The 18,250-nt window shown below is 42.2% G+C and overlaps 1 protein-coding gene across 1 annotated transcript in view; it reads right to left on the bottom strand.

Annotated features, from left to right (window-relative positions):
• LOC106579432 (cadherin-23) overlaps positions 1–18,250 on the bottom strand; it is a 692,150-nt gene that overhangs the window by 220,793 nt on the left and 453,107 nt on the right. The window contains exons 22-26 of the mRNA XM_082965932.1: positions 3,852–4,041; positions 2,704–2,849; positions 2,063–2,282; positions 1,497–1,649; positions 1,178–1,291 (exon numbers count right to left, since the gene is read on the bottom strand). Of these exons, the coding sequence (XP_082822058.1) occupies positions 1,178–1,291; positions 1,497–1,649; positions 2,063–2,282; positions 2,704–2,849; positions 3,852–4,041 (823 nt within the window). The remainder of the gene's footprint in view (positions 1–1,177; positions 1,292–1,496; positions 1,650–2,062; positions 2,283–2,703; positions 2,850–3,851; positions 4,042–18,250) is intronic.

Raw genomic sequence — 18,250 nt, 5'->3', positions numbered from 1 at the left:
TCAAGGAACCCCCACTGGTGGTCTATAAGCGTGGTCGCAATATTGGAGATAGTTTGGTGAGATCTGACATGCCCCCTGAGCCCATTCAGACACCTTTGCCAGCTATCCCAAATGGGAACTACAAATGTGGCTCATGCGCACAGTGCAATACCACTATAAAAACGTCTTTCTTCAGACACCCACATACAGGTCATAAGATCCCTGTTAGGGGTATCATCTCATGCAAGACCAAGTAATCTATCTCATCACCTGTTTATGTGGAAAAGCCGATGTAGGACAAACAAAAATACAACGCATAGCTGAACACCGCAGCTCAATCAGGTGTAAGAACACTGACTATCCAGTAGCAGCTCACTTGTTGAAGCTAACCATCCCATCTCCTCCCTCAAATACACAGGCATTGAGCATGTTGCTCTACCAAGGAGAGGAGATAACATCGAGATCCTACTACTACAAAGGGAGGCTTACTGGATATCCTATCTAAAAACATTGACCCCTAGTGGTCTGAATATTGACTTTGATCTCAGGCCCTTCTTATGAACACATTTTCCTCTATTAACAAGTCTTATAAATGTTAAGTTCTTTCTACAGCTTATTAGCGCATACCTAATATGTTCCCCCTGTTGATGATGTTCATTATACATTAAGGTTGAACCAAAAGATTACATGTAACAAAAACGATATACGAAATTATTATGTGAAATTGAATGAAACAATAATGTATGTTGATGCTAATATGATGTACACTATTCCATTATGTTTCTATATGTTAACAATAGCGTAGTACAGCGTAATATGTCATATACAATTTTTTTAAAGTTTCATTAATTTTAATTAACTTAATCATTATGACACACTCCTCACTATTGTCATTGGTTACACTAATTGTACTGTGTGTCTACAGAACTTGGTTCAAGTATTCATGACATTACACTGAGGAAGGTACAGTGATGCCGAAACGTTGGTAAATACCCATTAAATTGCTGGGAGATTACACATGGAGTGTGTGACTTTCTTTATTTTGATAGTTTAAAGATTATGAAAAGGAACAGAGACCATTGCACAACAAGACTTGCATGCATCACTTCTCACTTCTCAATCTCACAGATGTACAAAAGGTCTAAATACACAAAGTAGAAAGAAAGATGAAAAATGCTCTTATAGGACTAGGACTTACCGATAGCCTCTATGACCAGTGAGTATGTAGCCTGTGTCTCTCTGTCCAAGCCAACCACAGTCCGAACCACACCATCTCTGAAGCCAACACTGAATTTACCATCCTGGTTACCACCTGCAGAACACAACACACAGATGGTGGAGTATTACATGTATATCTCGGCTATTCACTTATACACATGAATGAACGCAAGTATCCATACACACACATACACATAAACAAGTAGTAGCACATTCACATAATACAACTCTACGTCTTGCCCAACCACTCACACACACACGCACACACAGTCTGCCATGGCCTTAGTTTGACCTCTGACCTGTGATGAAGTAGCTGAGCTCGGCGTTAAGGCCGGCGTCATTGTCAGAGCAGTTGAGGCGAGCCACCACATGGTCCCTGGGGACGCTCTCCTGCAGGGACACGTTGTACACCTTGGGGAAGAAGGTGGGGGTCTCGTCGTTGGCATCTAGGACTGAGGGACACATAGTGACAGAGAGACAGGCAAGCAGACAGACAGACAAAGAGAGACAGAGAGACACATTGTATCTTGTAAAATAACTTTCACCATGCTCAATAGGCAGACAAGACAAGCAACACATTTAACAGATTGTCATTCATCTCCCAGCGCTTCTAAAATATATGCTTCTGACCAGCAGGTAGTGCTATTATACTAAGCAAAATACTGTCTTGAATCAGTCTTTATATGGTGCAAAGTTTGAATGTTGGACCAGCCATGACCTGCATTCACAAAGCGTCTCAAAGTAGGAGTCCCCCCTGTCAGGTCCCCCCTGTCTTAGTCATTATGATCTGAAAGGCAAAACTGATCCTAGATCAGCACACCTACTCTGAGACAGTAAGTGATTACAGGCCCCGATGCTTGCAAACCTGTGATGGTAAGGGTGCTGGTGGAGGTGCGTGGGTTCTGCCCTTGGTCGTACGCCACGATCCTCAGGTGGTACAGGCTAATCTGCTCGCGGTCCAGAGTTGCCATTGAGTACAGCACACCCGTGGTGGTGTTGAGATAGAAATCAACGCGTGGTATGCCCACCAGTAGCCCCATGGTAACCATACCATTCTCCTCCTGATCAGGGTCCTCCACCTGAATCTGATGAAGGAGAGGAGAGAGGGATTGAGTAGGAGAGAGAGAGAGGAGGAAGGGAGTGTAGAGGGAGAGAGAGAGAGAGAAGAGAGAGAGAGAAAGGGAGAGGAGAGGGAGAGAGGAGAGGAGGAGGAGCAGAGGAAAGGATGAAAGAAGGGAAGGAGAGGAGAGTAAAGGAAATGAGAGGAAAGGGGAGATGGGAGAGGGGAAGAGTAAGATGAGATGTGGGGATAAGAGCCAGAGGGGACAGAGCGGGAGAGAGATATGGAAGTGGTGGGGAGAATAGAAGTGAGAGGAGGACATGACAGACAGGGGAATACAGAAACAAAGAAAATGTATAATTAGCCTTCATACACTTCCATCTGATTAATCTGATACAATTACACAAGCATCTAACTCTAATGACATATTGTAATGGTGTACTGACCTTGAACACAGAGGATCCACTAGGCAGGCCCTCTGGCACCTCGGCCACAAAGGGCAGGTTAAGGAAGATGGGGTCATTGTCATTAAGGTCCAGCAAGTTGACGAACACCGTGGTGCTGACTGAGGAATGCAGTGGAGGTCTGCCAACTGGAGTGGGCGCCAGAGGTACAAACACAGCATTTACAGGAGCACAAAACTCCAATAAAAGTTTTACCAGAAGTGGCCAAGGCTAGCTAGTGATAGCCAACTTAGCTTCAGCCGGCTGGTGTGCAACCGTGGCAAAGTTGGTTTGACATTGGATAGCCTGGGGCTAGTTAGGGACCATCAATAAATTACACAATGTAAATGGGACATAGTTTAAATATTACTTTTTTTTGCCTCATTAAATGCGTTTAATATTTGAATTTCTACAATTCATAGTTGGTTTGAGTTTTTTAAGTCAAGTAAATTTGGAGCCATTGACATTCCAAATATTGTGTAATTTACTGATGGTCCCTAATAGCCCCATGGGGATATCGAATGTCAACCAAATTGACCATGGGCATTACGATTGGGTCGCATGCAGCTGCGCTCCGAATTGATGATTACTTTGGTGCTGCCAGCTGTGGGCATTTGGGCAGGATTGAAATAAACCCAACCCAAGGAAAACTGTTACAGCGCCCTTCATTCCTTGACATTGCATTTTTTCCTATCATCTCGCAAATCTCAGTTTTGGACGAGAATGACTTTATAACCAAAATTATCCTATTTAAACTTTGAAGTCAATTTTGACATTAGAATAAATGTTTCTGACTAATATCAATGCCACATAAGCCTTTTTCTAAACGAGAAGTGGCTTTTTGGGGCAGTTACTCTTTAAAGTAGAAACTCATTTATGAACGCACACTGTAATTTAGATACAGACATAGTATAGGCTGACAGACTGACAGACTCTTCAGGCCCAGACAGTCGGACACACACACACACACCACACACACACACACACACACACACACACACACACACACACACACACACACACACACACACACACACACACACAGAGACAGAAGTCTCAGTCCCAGATAAACAGCTAGCCGGCCAGACACACAGAACAACAAACCGACCGACCAACCAACAGACAGAGTTCTGGCCTGGTGTGGGACTCACGATCGACAGCAGACACGATGATGGTCCTCATGAGCAGGATGTCTTTTGGGTTGGAGCTCTCTCTGTCCAGCACGGCCCCGCTGGTCCTGATCTTGCCCGTGTTGCTGTTGATGGTGTAGAAGGGGTTCTCTGGGCTGATGCTGTACACCACTGTCCCATTGTCCCCAACATCTGGGTCTATCGCTAGCACCTGGAGGGATGTATGGGGGGGTGGGGGATGAGGGGGGAAGGGAAAGTGGGGAGAGGAGGGAGATGAGAGAAAGGAGGAGGGAGGGGGAGGAGTGGGGAGGAAGGAGTGAGGAGATATAGGAAGAGAGAAGAAAAGAAGGAGATGAGAATATGGAGGAGTGAGGGGAGAGAGGATGAATGATGAAAGAAAGAAGGAATGAGTCTTAGTGGGGGAAAATCTGACACTACATCAATTCACCCCCACCGCACAACAACAGTCAGGTGAGAGAGAGAATTAAAAACATCTCTCCCCCAACCTAATATCTAACGTGATAGGTCATTTATACGCTGGGCCGAGAGGGCGGCTAAAAACACGGCATGATTTTTTTAAATAGCTGATCAATTATTCACCGCACTGACGAAGAAAACGCTGGAAACTGGTTAATTGGTCATTAGAGGAACAAAGGTTTTGCAGGTCTTGAATTATTAAAGGACTAGGTAGATAGACATCTCTGAGCCGTACATTGATTTGGTGAAACTGGAGGGCGCGCAATTCAAATAAATAATCATAAAAATGATGGATATTAAACATTTAGGTACATATAAGTGTCTATTATTGGTTGAAAGCTTAAATTCTTGTTAATCTAACTGCACCATCCGATTTACAGTAGCAATTTCTTATTCGTTTTGGAAGTTACAAGCCTGAAACGTTGAACATAGACTGCTGCCACCCTGTGGAATTGCATCCAGGGAGCTAATATCCAGTATGCCCTTATACTTGCCATTCTAAGAGGATGGTCTCTCAAAGAAAAACATTTCCGGTTGGTTTTTCTTTGGATTTTCTCCTACCATATGTATTGTGTTATATTCTCCTACATTATTTTAACATTTCTACAAACTTCAAAGTGTTTCCTTTCCAATGGTATCAATTATATGCATATCCTATATGCATATCCTGGCATCAGGGCCTGAGCAACAGACAGTTTACTTTGGGCACATCATTCACATCAAAATAATTATGAAAAAAAATTGTAAGAGAGGAGCGAGAGAGGGAGAGAGAGAAAAAGAGAGAGAAAAAGAGAGTGGACAGTAGTGGAAGGAGATTTAAGGGTGAGGGGAAACTTATTCATAGGTAGCCCCAAAGTCCATTTAAATTAATCAATCTAAGTCTTAGGAGAGAACATAAAATTCAATTGTGTGTGTGTGTGTGTGTGTGTGTGTGTGTGTGTGTGTGTGTGTGTGTGTGTGTGTGTGTGTGTGTGTGTGTGTGTGTGTGTGTGTGTGTGTGTGTGTGTGTGTTGTAGGGCTCTAGCCTTTTCCCAGGGCATTGAGACCAAATTCATCTGCTCACTGTGCTCTGCAGGTGGCACACATCAACCCTTTGGTCAGAGGGGTGCAAGGGGGACGAGGGTGAGTACCCTCAGAGCACCAATGTAAGGGAAATCCAACACTATGAAAAGGTGCATCCAACAGAAGGGAAAAGTGTTCATATTAAAGTACATAGGGAGGAAGTGAAGAGAGGGAGAGGGAGAAAGACAAATAAAATTCTATGTTCCAACACCACCACTCGTTCTTTCCTCTCCTCTTTATCGCTCCATTCCTCTGTTGTTCCACGATGATGGATAAAGTGCTCAAATTAAAGACAGATACACATGGAGGGAGTGAAGAGAGGGAGAGCATCCAAGAAAGACTACTACAGTGGTTGCTCAACTAAAAGTTTTGAGATTATGCTGCGGGACTTAAAGGCGATTTGTGGTTTAGTACGGTGCCCTGTGTCACTGATTCACTGATCCAGACCAGCTTAAGGGGGAGTTAGAACACTGATTATGCTTACTGGAAAATACTCTTTCAAAATTAATGGAAGAGGCAAGTGGAAGGGAGAAAAGACAGCATTCAGAGGTCAAGACAGTGCTTGATAAATCATGATATTTTTATTTTCACTGAATCCCCATGCGGGTATTGGTTAGAATACAATTACGGTGTGGAAATGTTAGGATTATTTTGCTCCCGACCGGTCATGTTGTACAGAGCCATTATGGGCTATTAGCAGGACAATAGATACTTTGTGCAAGGAAATTGATCAGCATTAAAAACATTGTAAATGGGGCCTCCCAAGTGGAGCTGCAGTCTAAGACACTGCATCGGAGTGCAAACTGCGTTACTACAGATACTGGTTCGATACCCGTGCCGGCCGTGACCGGGAGACCCATGAGGCGACAGTGGGCTTTTGGTTTCTCTCCCTCTAAAAACAGAAATAAATCATTCAAAATAACAAACTGACTTTATTTGCAAATTAGTAAGAATGTCTCACCCCATGTTCAAGAATGGCCTTTTTCTCGCTCACTTTCGGTTATTTGAAAACAAAATAATCTCCAAAATAGAGTTATTTTTTAATCAAGCCATAGAAAGTTGGTTGCAATTTCAGTTTAGTCCATCAGAAAATACAGAACAAATAATACAACAAATATTGTGGTTAAACTCAAATATACTAATCGATAAAAAAATACGTCATCAATTGGAACCTTTAACAAGTGGAAGGGGGGAAAAGTATTATTATTATTAACCCTGTTTTTCACAAGCGTAGCAGGCTGTGAATTCTGCAAACAAAGTTTCTGGGATGGGCTATTAGCAGGACATTATATATTGGTCATATTGGTCATGGCTCCCGAATGGTGCAGTGGTCTAAGGCACTGAATCTCAGTGCAAGAGGCATCACTATATGGCTGGCCGGGATGTCCTTTTCCAAAAAATAGGCACGGTCGGCTTTTGGATTTTCTCCCTCTATAAACAGAAATAAATATTTTGGCCTTTATAAATATTATTTTGGCCTTTATTCAGATTACAATCGCTCACTTTAGGTTATTTGAAAACAAAATAATCTCCAAAATATTGTTATTTTTTAAACAAGGCGGGAAAAGTAAGGAACTTCTCTGTCGACCCTGGAAGCCTTTTGAAAACATGTTTTCACAAGGGCTATTAGCAGGACAATAGACACAATGTGGTCCCAAAAACACCTCTCTGACATAGGGTCCAGCATATCTCTTGATGATGATTGGGCACGGGCCGACATGGGCTGCTTTATATAATTAACGTTTCATTATTTATAGTTTTTCCATATTTTCTCATTGTTTCTGTGATCCATTTTTTTTATTAATATTTGAATTCAATTCTTTAACCCCCCCCCCCTTGGGACGGTTGCACTAATGTGATTAGCATGAGGTTGTAAGTAACAACAACATTTCCCAGGACATATATGGGCAGAATGCTTAAATTCTTGTTAATCTAACTGCACTGTCCAATTTACAGTAGCTATTACAGTGAAATAATACCATGCTATTGTTTGAGGAGAGTGCACAGTTATGAACTTGAAAATGTATCAATAAACAAATTAGACACATTTGGGCAGACTTGATACAACATTTTGAACAGTAATGCAATAGTTCATTGGACCAGTTGAAAACTTTGCACATACACTGCTGTCTTCTAGTGGACAAAATCTAAATTGCGTCTAAACTGGAATAATACATTATGGCCTTTCTCTTGCATTTCAAAGATGATGAGAAAAAAATGCAGTTTTTTTTCTTTGTATTATCTTTTACCAGATCTAATGTGTTATATTCTCATATATTAATTTCACATTTCCAGAAACTTCAAAGTGTTTACTTTCAAATGGTAGTATTTAGAGAAAACAACATTTTTGGGACGGGCTATTAGCAGGACAATATACTTTTTCTGTATATTCAGATTACAACCGCTGACTTTTGGTTATTTGAAAATGAAATAATCTCCAAAATATAGCTATTTTTAAACAAGGACTGAAAATGAGATCGTGAACTCTGCAAACAATGTTTCCAGTCCAAGAATGAGATTAGTAAATTACTGTAATTAATACATTCGTTCAATACATTGGAATACAAAATAAGCCATCCATCAACCCGTTATGAGCCGGAGATGAGAGGATCACCAAAACTAAAGGTATGTTTGTTTCAGTGCATTTTCTTGAAAAACAATTGTATAGCCTATCAATGTGTATGAATACTGTGTAATAAAATCGATAATTGTGTACTGTGAATGTGTTTTTGCAGAGCATACAACCATGCCGACAACCATCCGTGGAGATCAGTGGACAAATGGCTGCACAGAAAAAAATGCATGGTTCCACAGAACACCCAAAATATTGGGATGGATCCCGAGGCAAATGTGGCTTCTTCATCAACTTCTTTATGGTTTGTAAATAAAATAATGAAACAACTACTCTCGCCAGCTTTGATTCATGCCTGGGCCTGCAGGACACAGATTTCTTTGTTTGTCGGACAAATCATTGGGTTTAAACTACAGAACAGTTAGCAGGACAATTAGAAGGACAATATACACTGCTCAAAAAAATAAAGGGAACACTTAAACAACACAATGTAACTCCAAGTCAATCACACTTCTGTGAAATCAAACTGTCCACTTAGGAAGCAACACTGATTGACAATAAATTTCACATGCTGTTGTTCAAATGGAATAGACAACAGGTGGAAATTATAGGCAATTAGCAAGACACCCCAAATAAAGGAGTGGTTCTGCAGGTGGTGACCACAGACCACTTCTCAGTTCCTATGCTTCCTGGCTGATGCTTTGGTCACTTTTGAATGCTGGCGGTGCTTTCACTCTAGTGGTAGCATGAGACGGAGTCTACAACCCACACAAGTGGCTCAGGTAGTGCAGCTCATCCAGGATGGCACATCAATGCGAGCTGTGGCAAGAAGGTTTGCTGTGTCTGTCAGCGTAGTGTCCAGAGCATGGAGGCGCTACCAGGAGACAGGCCAGTACATCAGGAGACATGGAGGAGGCCGTAGGAGGGCAACAACCCAGCAGCAGGACCGCTACCTCCGCCTTTGTGCAAGGAGGAGCAGGAGGAGCACTGCCAGAGCCCTGCAAAATGACCTCCAGCAGGCCACAAATGTGCATGTGTCTGCTCAAACGGTCAGAAACAGACTCCATGAGGGTGGTATGAGGGCCCGACGTCCACAAGTGGGGGTTGTGCTTACAGCCCAACACCGTGCAGGACGTTTGGCATTTGCCAGAGAACACCAAGATTGGCAAATTCGCCACTGGCGCCCTGTGCTCTTCACAGATGAAAGCAGGTTCACACTGAGCACATGTGACAGACATGACAGAGTCTGGAGACGCCGTGGAGAACGTTCTGCTGCCTGCAACATCCTCCAGCATGACCGGTGTGGGGTGGCATTTCTTTGGGGGGCCGCACAGCCCTCCATTTGCTCGCCAGAGGTAGCCTGACTGACATTAGGTACCGAGATGAGATCCTCAGACCCCTTGTGAGACCATATGCTGGTGCGGTTGGCCCTGGGTTCCTCCTAATGCAAGACAATGCTAGACCTCATGTGGCTGGAGTGTGTCAGCAGTTCCTGCAAGAGGAAGGCATTGATGCTATGGACTGGCCCGCCCGTTCCCCAGACCTGAATCCAATTGAGCACATCTGGGACATCATGTCTCACTCCATCCACCAACGCCACGTTGCACCACAGACTGTCCAGGAGTTGGCGGATGCTTTAGTCCAGGTCTGGGAGGAGATCCCTCAGGAGACCATCCGCCACCTCATCAGGAGCATGCCCAGGCGTTGTAGGGAGGTCATACAGGCACGTGGAGGCCACACACACTACTGAGCCTCATTTTGACTTGTTTTAAGGACATTACATGAAAGTTGGATCAGCCTGTAGTGTGGTTTTCCACTTTAATTTTGAGTGTGACTCCAAATCCAGACCTCCATGGGTTGATAAATTGGATTTCCATTGATTATTTTTGTGTGATTTTGTTGTCAGCACATTCAACTACGTAAAGAAAAAAGTATTTAATAAGATTATTTCATTCATTCAGATCAAGGATGTGTTATTTTAGTGTTCCCTTTATTTTTTTGAGCAGTGTATATTGGTCATATTGGTCATGGCTCCCGAGTGGCGCAGCGGTCTAAGGCACTGCATCTCAGTGCAAGATTCATCACCCTAGTCCCTGGATCGGATCTAGGCTATATCACATCCGACCATGATTGGGAGTCCCATAGGGTGGTGCACAATTGGCCCAGCATCATCTGGGGGTAGGCTGTCATTGCAAGCAAAAAAAATGTCTTAACTGACTTGCCTAGTTAAATAAAGGTTAAATCATATTTGGGGATGCAATTTTGTAATGTGTTTGTTTGGTAAATTGTTTTGTAAATAGACAATGAAAAAATACACTTATTTTTATGTTTCTACTTGATCAGAACAAGCTGTAACTGGACTGTAGCATATTACTTACTAAACCTGTTGTTATAAAGGTCTAGTAAGTTATTCTAAGAGAAATGAAAATGACCTGGATGCCATGTACAGTATTATAGTCTCCAAAAGGAAAAATATTACCACAGTCTCTTGCGCATGTCATTTTCCTTTCATAAGGCATCCTTATTTACAAAGCAAATATTATTATTGGATACTCTCACAGCGCACATTTGCAAATCCCAAACTCTAAAAGTAATTGGAAAGGTAGATACAAATTATTTGTGACATTATGGTTACAATAAAGAATGTAAAAGATGCTGTGTTTTTATTTACAGTAGTGATGGACAGCTGGAGGCAATTTGAAAACAGGTTTTCACAAGTGTACTGTAGCAGCTGTAGCCCATCATGCAAACAATGTTTCCTATTAGAAGGACATTAGACTCTTCATAGCCCGCCTACTGTATGTGTGAAAATCCCCCAATGTTCGATGCTTAAGTACTCTAAAGTGTTACATTTCTAACTCAAGACCTCATGCAACAAATAAAATAATACAACAAATATTGTGGTTAAACTTAAATATACTAATTGGTTTAAAAAACTTTATCAACAACTTTATCAACTTTATCAATCACGTACAAATGCAATGATATCCTTGGGCATGCTGTAGTCTTCAAATCTGGTGGATAAATTGTCCCTCAGCTGCTTGATGAAATCTGCCATCACCTCTGTGACAATGTTACGGCCTGGTCCCTCTGCCTGTTGTTTCTTCAGTGTGCTGAAGTGCAGTAGCCTTCCAGATGACAAGTACAAATCGAACAACACAAGCTTCCTAGTAAAGGCCTCAAATTTCTCCACTTTGTCCGCGACTGTTTCTCTCTTCCTTGTAACTGCAGATTTAACCCATTTAAGTTACAGAATATGTCCGCAAAAAAAAAGCTGTGTTCAGCTTGCAGTTAACGATTCAATGTTTCTGCATCGGGCCCCTATATGGGGCGAGAAGGCCACTGAAAGTTCTATGCATAGAATGTATTATGAACTACAGTGGGGGGAAAAAGTATTTGATCGCCTGCTAATTTTATACATTTGCCCACTTACAAAGAAATGATCAGTCTATAATTTTAATAGTAGGTTTATTTGAACAGTGAGAGACAGAATAACAACAAAAAAATCCAGAAAAACGCATGTTAAATATGTTATAAAATGATTTGCATTTTAATGAGGGAAATAAGTATTTGACCCCTCTGCAAAACATGACTTAGTACTTGGTGGCAAAACCCTTGTTGGCAATCACAGAGGTCAGACGTTTCTTGTAGTTGGCCACCAGGTTTGCACACATCTCAGGAGGGATTTTGTCCCACTCCTCTTTGCAGATCTTCTCCAAGTCATTAAGGTTTCGAGGCTGACGTTTGGCAACTCGAACCTTCAGCTCCCTCCACAGATTTTCTATGGGATTAAGGTCTGGAGACTGGCTAGGCCACTTCAGGACCTTAATGTGCTTCTTCTTGAGCCACTCCTTTGTTGCCTTGGCCGTGTGTTTTGGGTCATTGTCATGCTGGAATACCCATCTGCGACCCATTTTCAATGCCCTGGCTGAGGGAAGGAGGTTCTCACCCAAGATTTGACGGTACATGGCCCCGTCCATCGTCCCTTTGATGCGGTGAAGTTGTCCTGTCCCCTTAGCAGAAAAACACCCCCAAAGCATAATGTTTCAACCTCCATGTTTGACGGTGGAGATGGTGTTCTTGGGGTCATAGGCAGCATTCCTCCTCCTCCAAACACGGCGAGTTGAGTTGATGTCAAAGAGCTCCATTTTGGTCTCATCTGACCACAACACTTTCACCCAGTTGTCCTCTGAGTCATTCAGATGTTAATTGGCAAACTTCAGACGGGCATGTATATGTATTCTTGAGCAGGGGGACCTTGCGGGCGCTGCAGGATTTCAGTCCTTCACGGCGTAGTGTGTTACCAATTGTTTTCTTGGTGACTATGGTCCCAGCTGCCTTGAGATCATTGACAAGATCCTCCCGTGTAGTTCTGGGCTGATTCCTCACCGTTCTCATGATCATTGCAACTCCACGAGGTGAGATCTTGCATGGAGCCCCAGGCCGAGGGATATTGACAGTTCTTTTGTGTTTCTTCCATTTGCGAATAATCGCACCAAATGTTGTCACCTTCTCACCAAGCTGCTTGGCGATGGTCTTGTAGCCCATTCCTGCCTTGTGTAGGTCTACAATCTTGTCCCTGACATCCTGGAGAGCTCTTTGGTCTTGGCCATGGTGGAGAGTTTGGAATCTGATTGATTGATTGCTTCTGTGGACAGGTGTCTTTTTTACAGGTAACAAGCTGCGTTTAGGAGCACTCCCTTTAAGAGTGTGCTCCTAATCTCAGCTCGTTACCTGTATAAAAGACACCTGGGAGCCAGAAGTCTTTCTGATTGAGAGGGGGTCAAATACTTATTTCCCTCATTAAAATGCAAATCAATTTATAACATTTCTGACGTGCGTTTTCTTGATATTTTTGTTGTTATTCTGTCTCTCACTGTTCAAATAAACCTACCATTAAAATTATAGACTGATCCTTTCTTTGTCAGTGGGCAAACGTACATTATCAGCAGCGGATCAAATACTTTTTTCCCCCACTGTATGTTAAACATGTTAAATTTGTAGTGTAGGCCAATTAATTGTGCTAATATTATATACTTATTATGTTCTGGCCCGCCAGCATCCAATTGATAAAATAGGATTTGAAGAAATAGCCCACCCGTGTGTGGTCAACTATTTCAGCACAGTTTCGCGCTGCTCTGAGACAAGCATGGGGACTGGTCTTTTATTTTATTTTCACTGAATCTCCGTTTGGGTATTGGTTAGCCTACAATTAGAGTGGCTAGGACAGGCAAGCCCCATACTATTGTGGAGGACTTAATTCATCCTGCTGCCGTGGATATGGCTGGGATAATGCTGGGAAAGGCCCCAAAAACTATACAGACAATCCCTTCATCAAACAACACTGTTTCACGTAGCATCAGTGACATGGCTGTAACACATATAATTCACTGGTTTATATGTGAAGCAGTAATTGTTTCAAAACATGGCTGAGAAACTATTTGAAACATTTACTGCTTCACACACAAGCCAGTGAATTATATGCGTTATTGCTGGATGAGTCAACTGACACGGCTTCTGGTATATGTCCGTTATATTTATGGTGGGTCAAATGAGGAAGACATCCTCTTCTGCAAACCACTGGAAACCAGGACAACATGAGAGGATATTTTTAAAGTACTGGACAGCTTTGTGACATCAAATGGACTTTGGTGGTCAAGATGTTCTGGTATCTGTACTGATGGTGCAAAAGCCATGACAGGAGACATAGTGGAGTGGCAACGAGTGTGCAAGCAGTTGCTCACGCAAAACATCAGTCTCAGCGTCAACAGTGAAGCGGCGACTCCGTGTCGCTGGCCTTCTAGGCAGAGTTTCAAAGAAAAAGACGTATCTCAGACTGGCCAATAAAAAGAAAAGATTAAGATGGGCAAAAGAACACATCCACTGGATAAGAGGAATTCTGCCTAGAAGGCCAGCATCCCAGAGTCGCCTCTTCACTGTTGACGTTGAGACTGATGTTTTGCGGGTACTATTTAATGAAGCTCCCAGTTGAGGACTTGTGAGGCAGCTGTTTCTCAAACTACACAGTCTAATGTACTTGTCCTCTTGCTCAGTTGTGCACCGGGCCTCCCACTCCTCTTTCTATTCTGGTTAGAGCCAGTTTGCACTGTTCTGTGAAGGGAGTAGTCCACAGCATTGTACGAGATCTTCAGTTTCTTGGCAATTCTCGTATGGAATAGCCTTCATTTCTCAGAACAAGAATAGCCTGACGAGTTTCAGAAGAAAGTTATTTGTTTCTGGCCATTTTGAGCCTGTAATCGAACCCACAAATGCAAATGCTCCAGATACTCAACTAGTCAAAAGAAGGCCAGTTTTATTGCTTCTTTAATCAGCACAACCATTTTCAGCTATGCTAACATAATTGCCAAAGGGTTTTCTAATGATAAATTTGCCTTTTAAAATTATAAACTTGGATTAGCTAACACAACGTGACATTGGAACACAGGAGTGATGGTTGCTGACAATGGCCTCTGTATGTACTGTAGATATTCTATTAAAAATCAGCCGTGTCCAGCTACAATAGTCATTTACAACATTAACAATGTCTACACTGTATTTCTGGTCAATTTGATGTTATTTTAATGGACAAGAAAATTTGCTTTTCTTTCAAAATCAAGGACATTTCTAAGTGACCCCAAACCTTTGAACGGTAGTGTATTTGAGAGTGGATTCTCGGCCCTCATTAGCATGAAAACTAAATACAGGCACAGACTGTGTGTGGAAAATTATTTAAGACTGAGACTCTCTCCAATACAACCCAACATTGCAGATTTATGTGCATCCTTTCAAGCACACCCTTCTCATTAACCTGTGGTGAGTTATTCACTATGTTTTATGAACAAATAAGGTGTTATATGAAAGATGGCTAAATAAAGAGAAAAATTATTGATTACTATTATGTTGTTATTTGTGCCCTGGTCCTGTAAGAGCTCTTTGTAACTTCCCACGAGCCGGGTTGTGACAAAACCTCACACTCATTTTCATGTTTAATAAATGTATCTTATAGTGTGTGTGTGGTAGGCTTACGATGTTGGCAAAAAACAACATTTGAGAGTGCGCTGACCCTGGTGCTAGAGGTGGTATGTAGCTGGAGGTTGAATGTTTGAAGGGGTACAGGACTATAACAATTTTGGGAACCACTGCTCTAGTACAGCCAATACTACAAAAAGTAAAATGTTTCTCAAAGATGGCCTCTGGTGGTCAAACTAGCACTAAGTAACATTAATAGCAACAATGGCTGACAATTAAATAACGTCTTATAGAATTCTGCGGCAGCCCGCAAGGTGTGCTGCAGTATGACGCAACTTTTATAGGAAGGACCACTGTACTACCACTTGTTCTCTTCCTCTCCATCTCTCCATTTTCTCCAGTTCCACCATAATGGAGGGAGTGAAGAGGGAGGGAAAAGCAGAAAGATAAACATTTCAGTGCCAACCACCAGTCTCTTTTTCTCTTCATCTCTCGTTCCACAGTGATTACTTTTCTTTCTTCCCTACCAGCCCAGCAGCAGGGTAATTTGCAATACATTTGACTGCCGGCTACATTTTAATTAGCAATCGGACTCCCTTAATTACACTGACCGGAACCTTGTTAATAATGGACAATCAGGTGTTCATCAGTGACAACACGTTGCCAAAGACACCAGCAGGACAATGAGGGAGGGATAATAATGTGCCAATATATCCAACAAACACCGGTTTCTATATCATTATCACTTTTATACAACGGGTTACCAACATATTCAAATAATGATCAACATATTTTCATTAAAAAAACGTTATTTTGATAAATGTATTCATACTATTTCCTCCTTCCACAAGATATAATCCCGACACAAATCTAGGGTTCCTGGAGACGCGACTCAGTCGTTCGTTCTTTTTGTTCTGTATCTATGAACGCGACCCAGTCGTTCAGTCTTTTTGTTCTGCATCTATAAACGCGACCCAGTCGTTCTAAATGTTCCATTGCCATACTGACTGGCAACGTTCTTATCCCTTCCTTGCTAGCTAGCCAACTACAGCTAATTTACATTTACGTCAAAAAGTGCAGCCAGAATATCAGCAAAATAGCTGCTATTTGCACTTGTTTAAGCTGTTTTCTAGTTAGATTTATTTTGATATATCCATAACAATGAGCTTATGATGCGTGACTTTGCCTGGCAGAGAAAATATGCTCTCTTGTCAAGACAATCCATGACATTCATTTGTGCTGATATTAATAAATCAATCCATACACTCTCTTTGTTATCCATCACAGCTGACATAGCTATAGCTACTTATTGTATGTCACATTTATCTGTACATTCCCCTGGATTGTGCATTGGTTGAAATATCTGTTGGAGTCTGTGCTACTACTTCTGCTGCCTTGCTTCAGCCTTTTGGGTGTTGATTGTGCTGCAGTGTTGTCTTTGTTTTTGGCCAGGATGTTGTTCCAGCGTTTTCTGTCTGTCAGTGACAGACGCCAGAAGCTATGGAGCGAACCTTCGCACCGATGCCCACTCACTGACATATTCTCCCTCGCTTATAAACCAGCATTTGCCAGTTTCTGGACTGTCGTGGTCCTGATGCTGTGATTTGTGTATGTAGTTGTTCCCGCTGCCCTGCAGATCTTGGGTAGAAGTGGGTGGAGATAAAATGTAAGGGCATTCTCCGGGCATTTAAATAGATATTTCTCCAGTGATGCCACCGGGCATAGTGGGTTCCCTGGCTGCTCGAACATAAATCCCCTCTTGGACTCCATGTCCCTCTCCCTTGGGTCCTGATGATTCTTTGTGGCCTTGTTATATGCGAGAGTGGCATATCTGAGAGCGAGAATGCGTTGTTATAATATTGTTTTCCAGTAGCCTAATTACGCGTGCAACTTAGAAATAACTCAAACAGGCTATGAACAATATACCATAGACCGTTCTCGTCTGTTTTTACGAGGAATAAGTTTGGCTTTAGTTGTCTGTTCCCCTCTTTTCCTCTTCGACCCAGATGTAACTGGAGGATGAACCACACTTTCTGGACCAGAACCCTTGGTGTATCGGGATTCAAAGCCTGGGAGTTTTGGAGCTGGGCCATGTCCTTATCGGTGATGGGAGGGTGGCTGTTTGTGATATATTTTCCTTGCCTTAGCTGTTTGATGAGGCCCAGAAATACATGATTCGAGGTGGTAAATTCAGTGTCCTTCATAAGGCACCAGCTTCGGGTCATTTAGAATCCGGTTGAGCTCACTCCGGAGTACCAGGTAGCTACTTATGCTGTACTGCTCCCCCCTCCCATTTCGTACATTTCCATAAAACTGTTGGAGAATGACGTTAAACTCTTCTTTAGTGACAGTTTTGAACTCGAAGCCCTCGAAGTAACACACAGCCCAGTTTGTATTCTTAACTGTGTTTTTTTCGTTGCAGCTTTTCTCTAGGTCATTCAATGCAGTATCCTTCAAATCTGCATGCCTGGGTATTCTTGCTATCTCTTTTTTCCCATTCATCCATAGTCATGCCACCGAAAGTATCAAAAGAAATGTTCCACTCATCCATTTCAGGTTTGGCAACAAAGTAACGATTTAGCCAGTCAACTGAAAAAAGTTTTGTATGTTGCTATGACAACCAGCTCAATTTGCTGTCTGTCTCTTTCCGACACATTCACTTTATATGGGAATGTGGAGATCGCGATTAAATATTGAAACAAAATTGAAAAGGTCGGAGAGACAGACAGCGAGGTTTATACAAATCTCTGCTTTTGAAAACCAAATGCTAGTCTAAAAGAAATGGGAGATAATGTCTAGATGCTTTTTATAGTGGAGATCAAGTTTACATTTCCTGGCAGGCTTGATGAGACAGTGGATTGCGCAGTGAGATGGAACAGAGTTAATGAACATTTCAACGTCATAGATTTAGCTGGTGGTAACTTGTGAAATAGACACCGGCTGTAATGCAGTTTTAACCAATCAGCATTCGGGATTAGACCCACCCGTTGTAAAAATTATGGCAAGAACAGCTCAAATAATCAAAGAGAAATGACAGTCCATCATTACTTCAAGACATGAAGGTCAGTCAATATGAAACATTTCAAGAACTTTGAAAGCTTCTTTAAGTGCAGTCACAAAAACCCTCAAGCTCTATGATGAAACTGGCTCTCATGAGGACCGCCACAGGAAAGGAGGACCCAGAGTTACATCTGCTGCAGAGGATACGTTTATTAGAGTTAAATGCACCTCAGATTGCTGCCCAAATAAATGCTTCATGGAGTTCAAGTAACAGACACATCTCAACATCAACTTTTCAGAGGAGACTGCGTGAATCAGGCCTTTTGCTGCAAAGAAACAA

Source organism: Salmo salar, chromosome 19, assembly GCF_965601325.2.
Source record: "Salmo salar chromosome 19, fSalSal1, whole genome shotgun sequence".
NCBI lineage: Eukaryota > Metazoa > Chordata > Actinopteri > Salmoniformes > Salmonidae > Salmo > Salmo salar.
The sequence above is the reverse complement of the archived record's forward strand: the minus strand, read 5'-3'. Positions and strand labels throughout refer to the sequence as shown.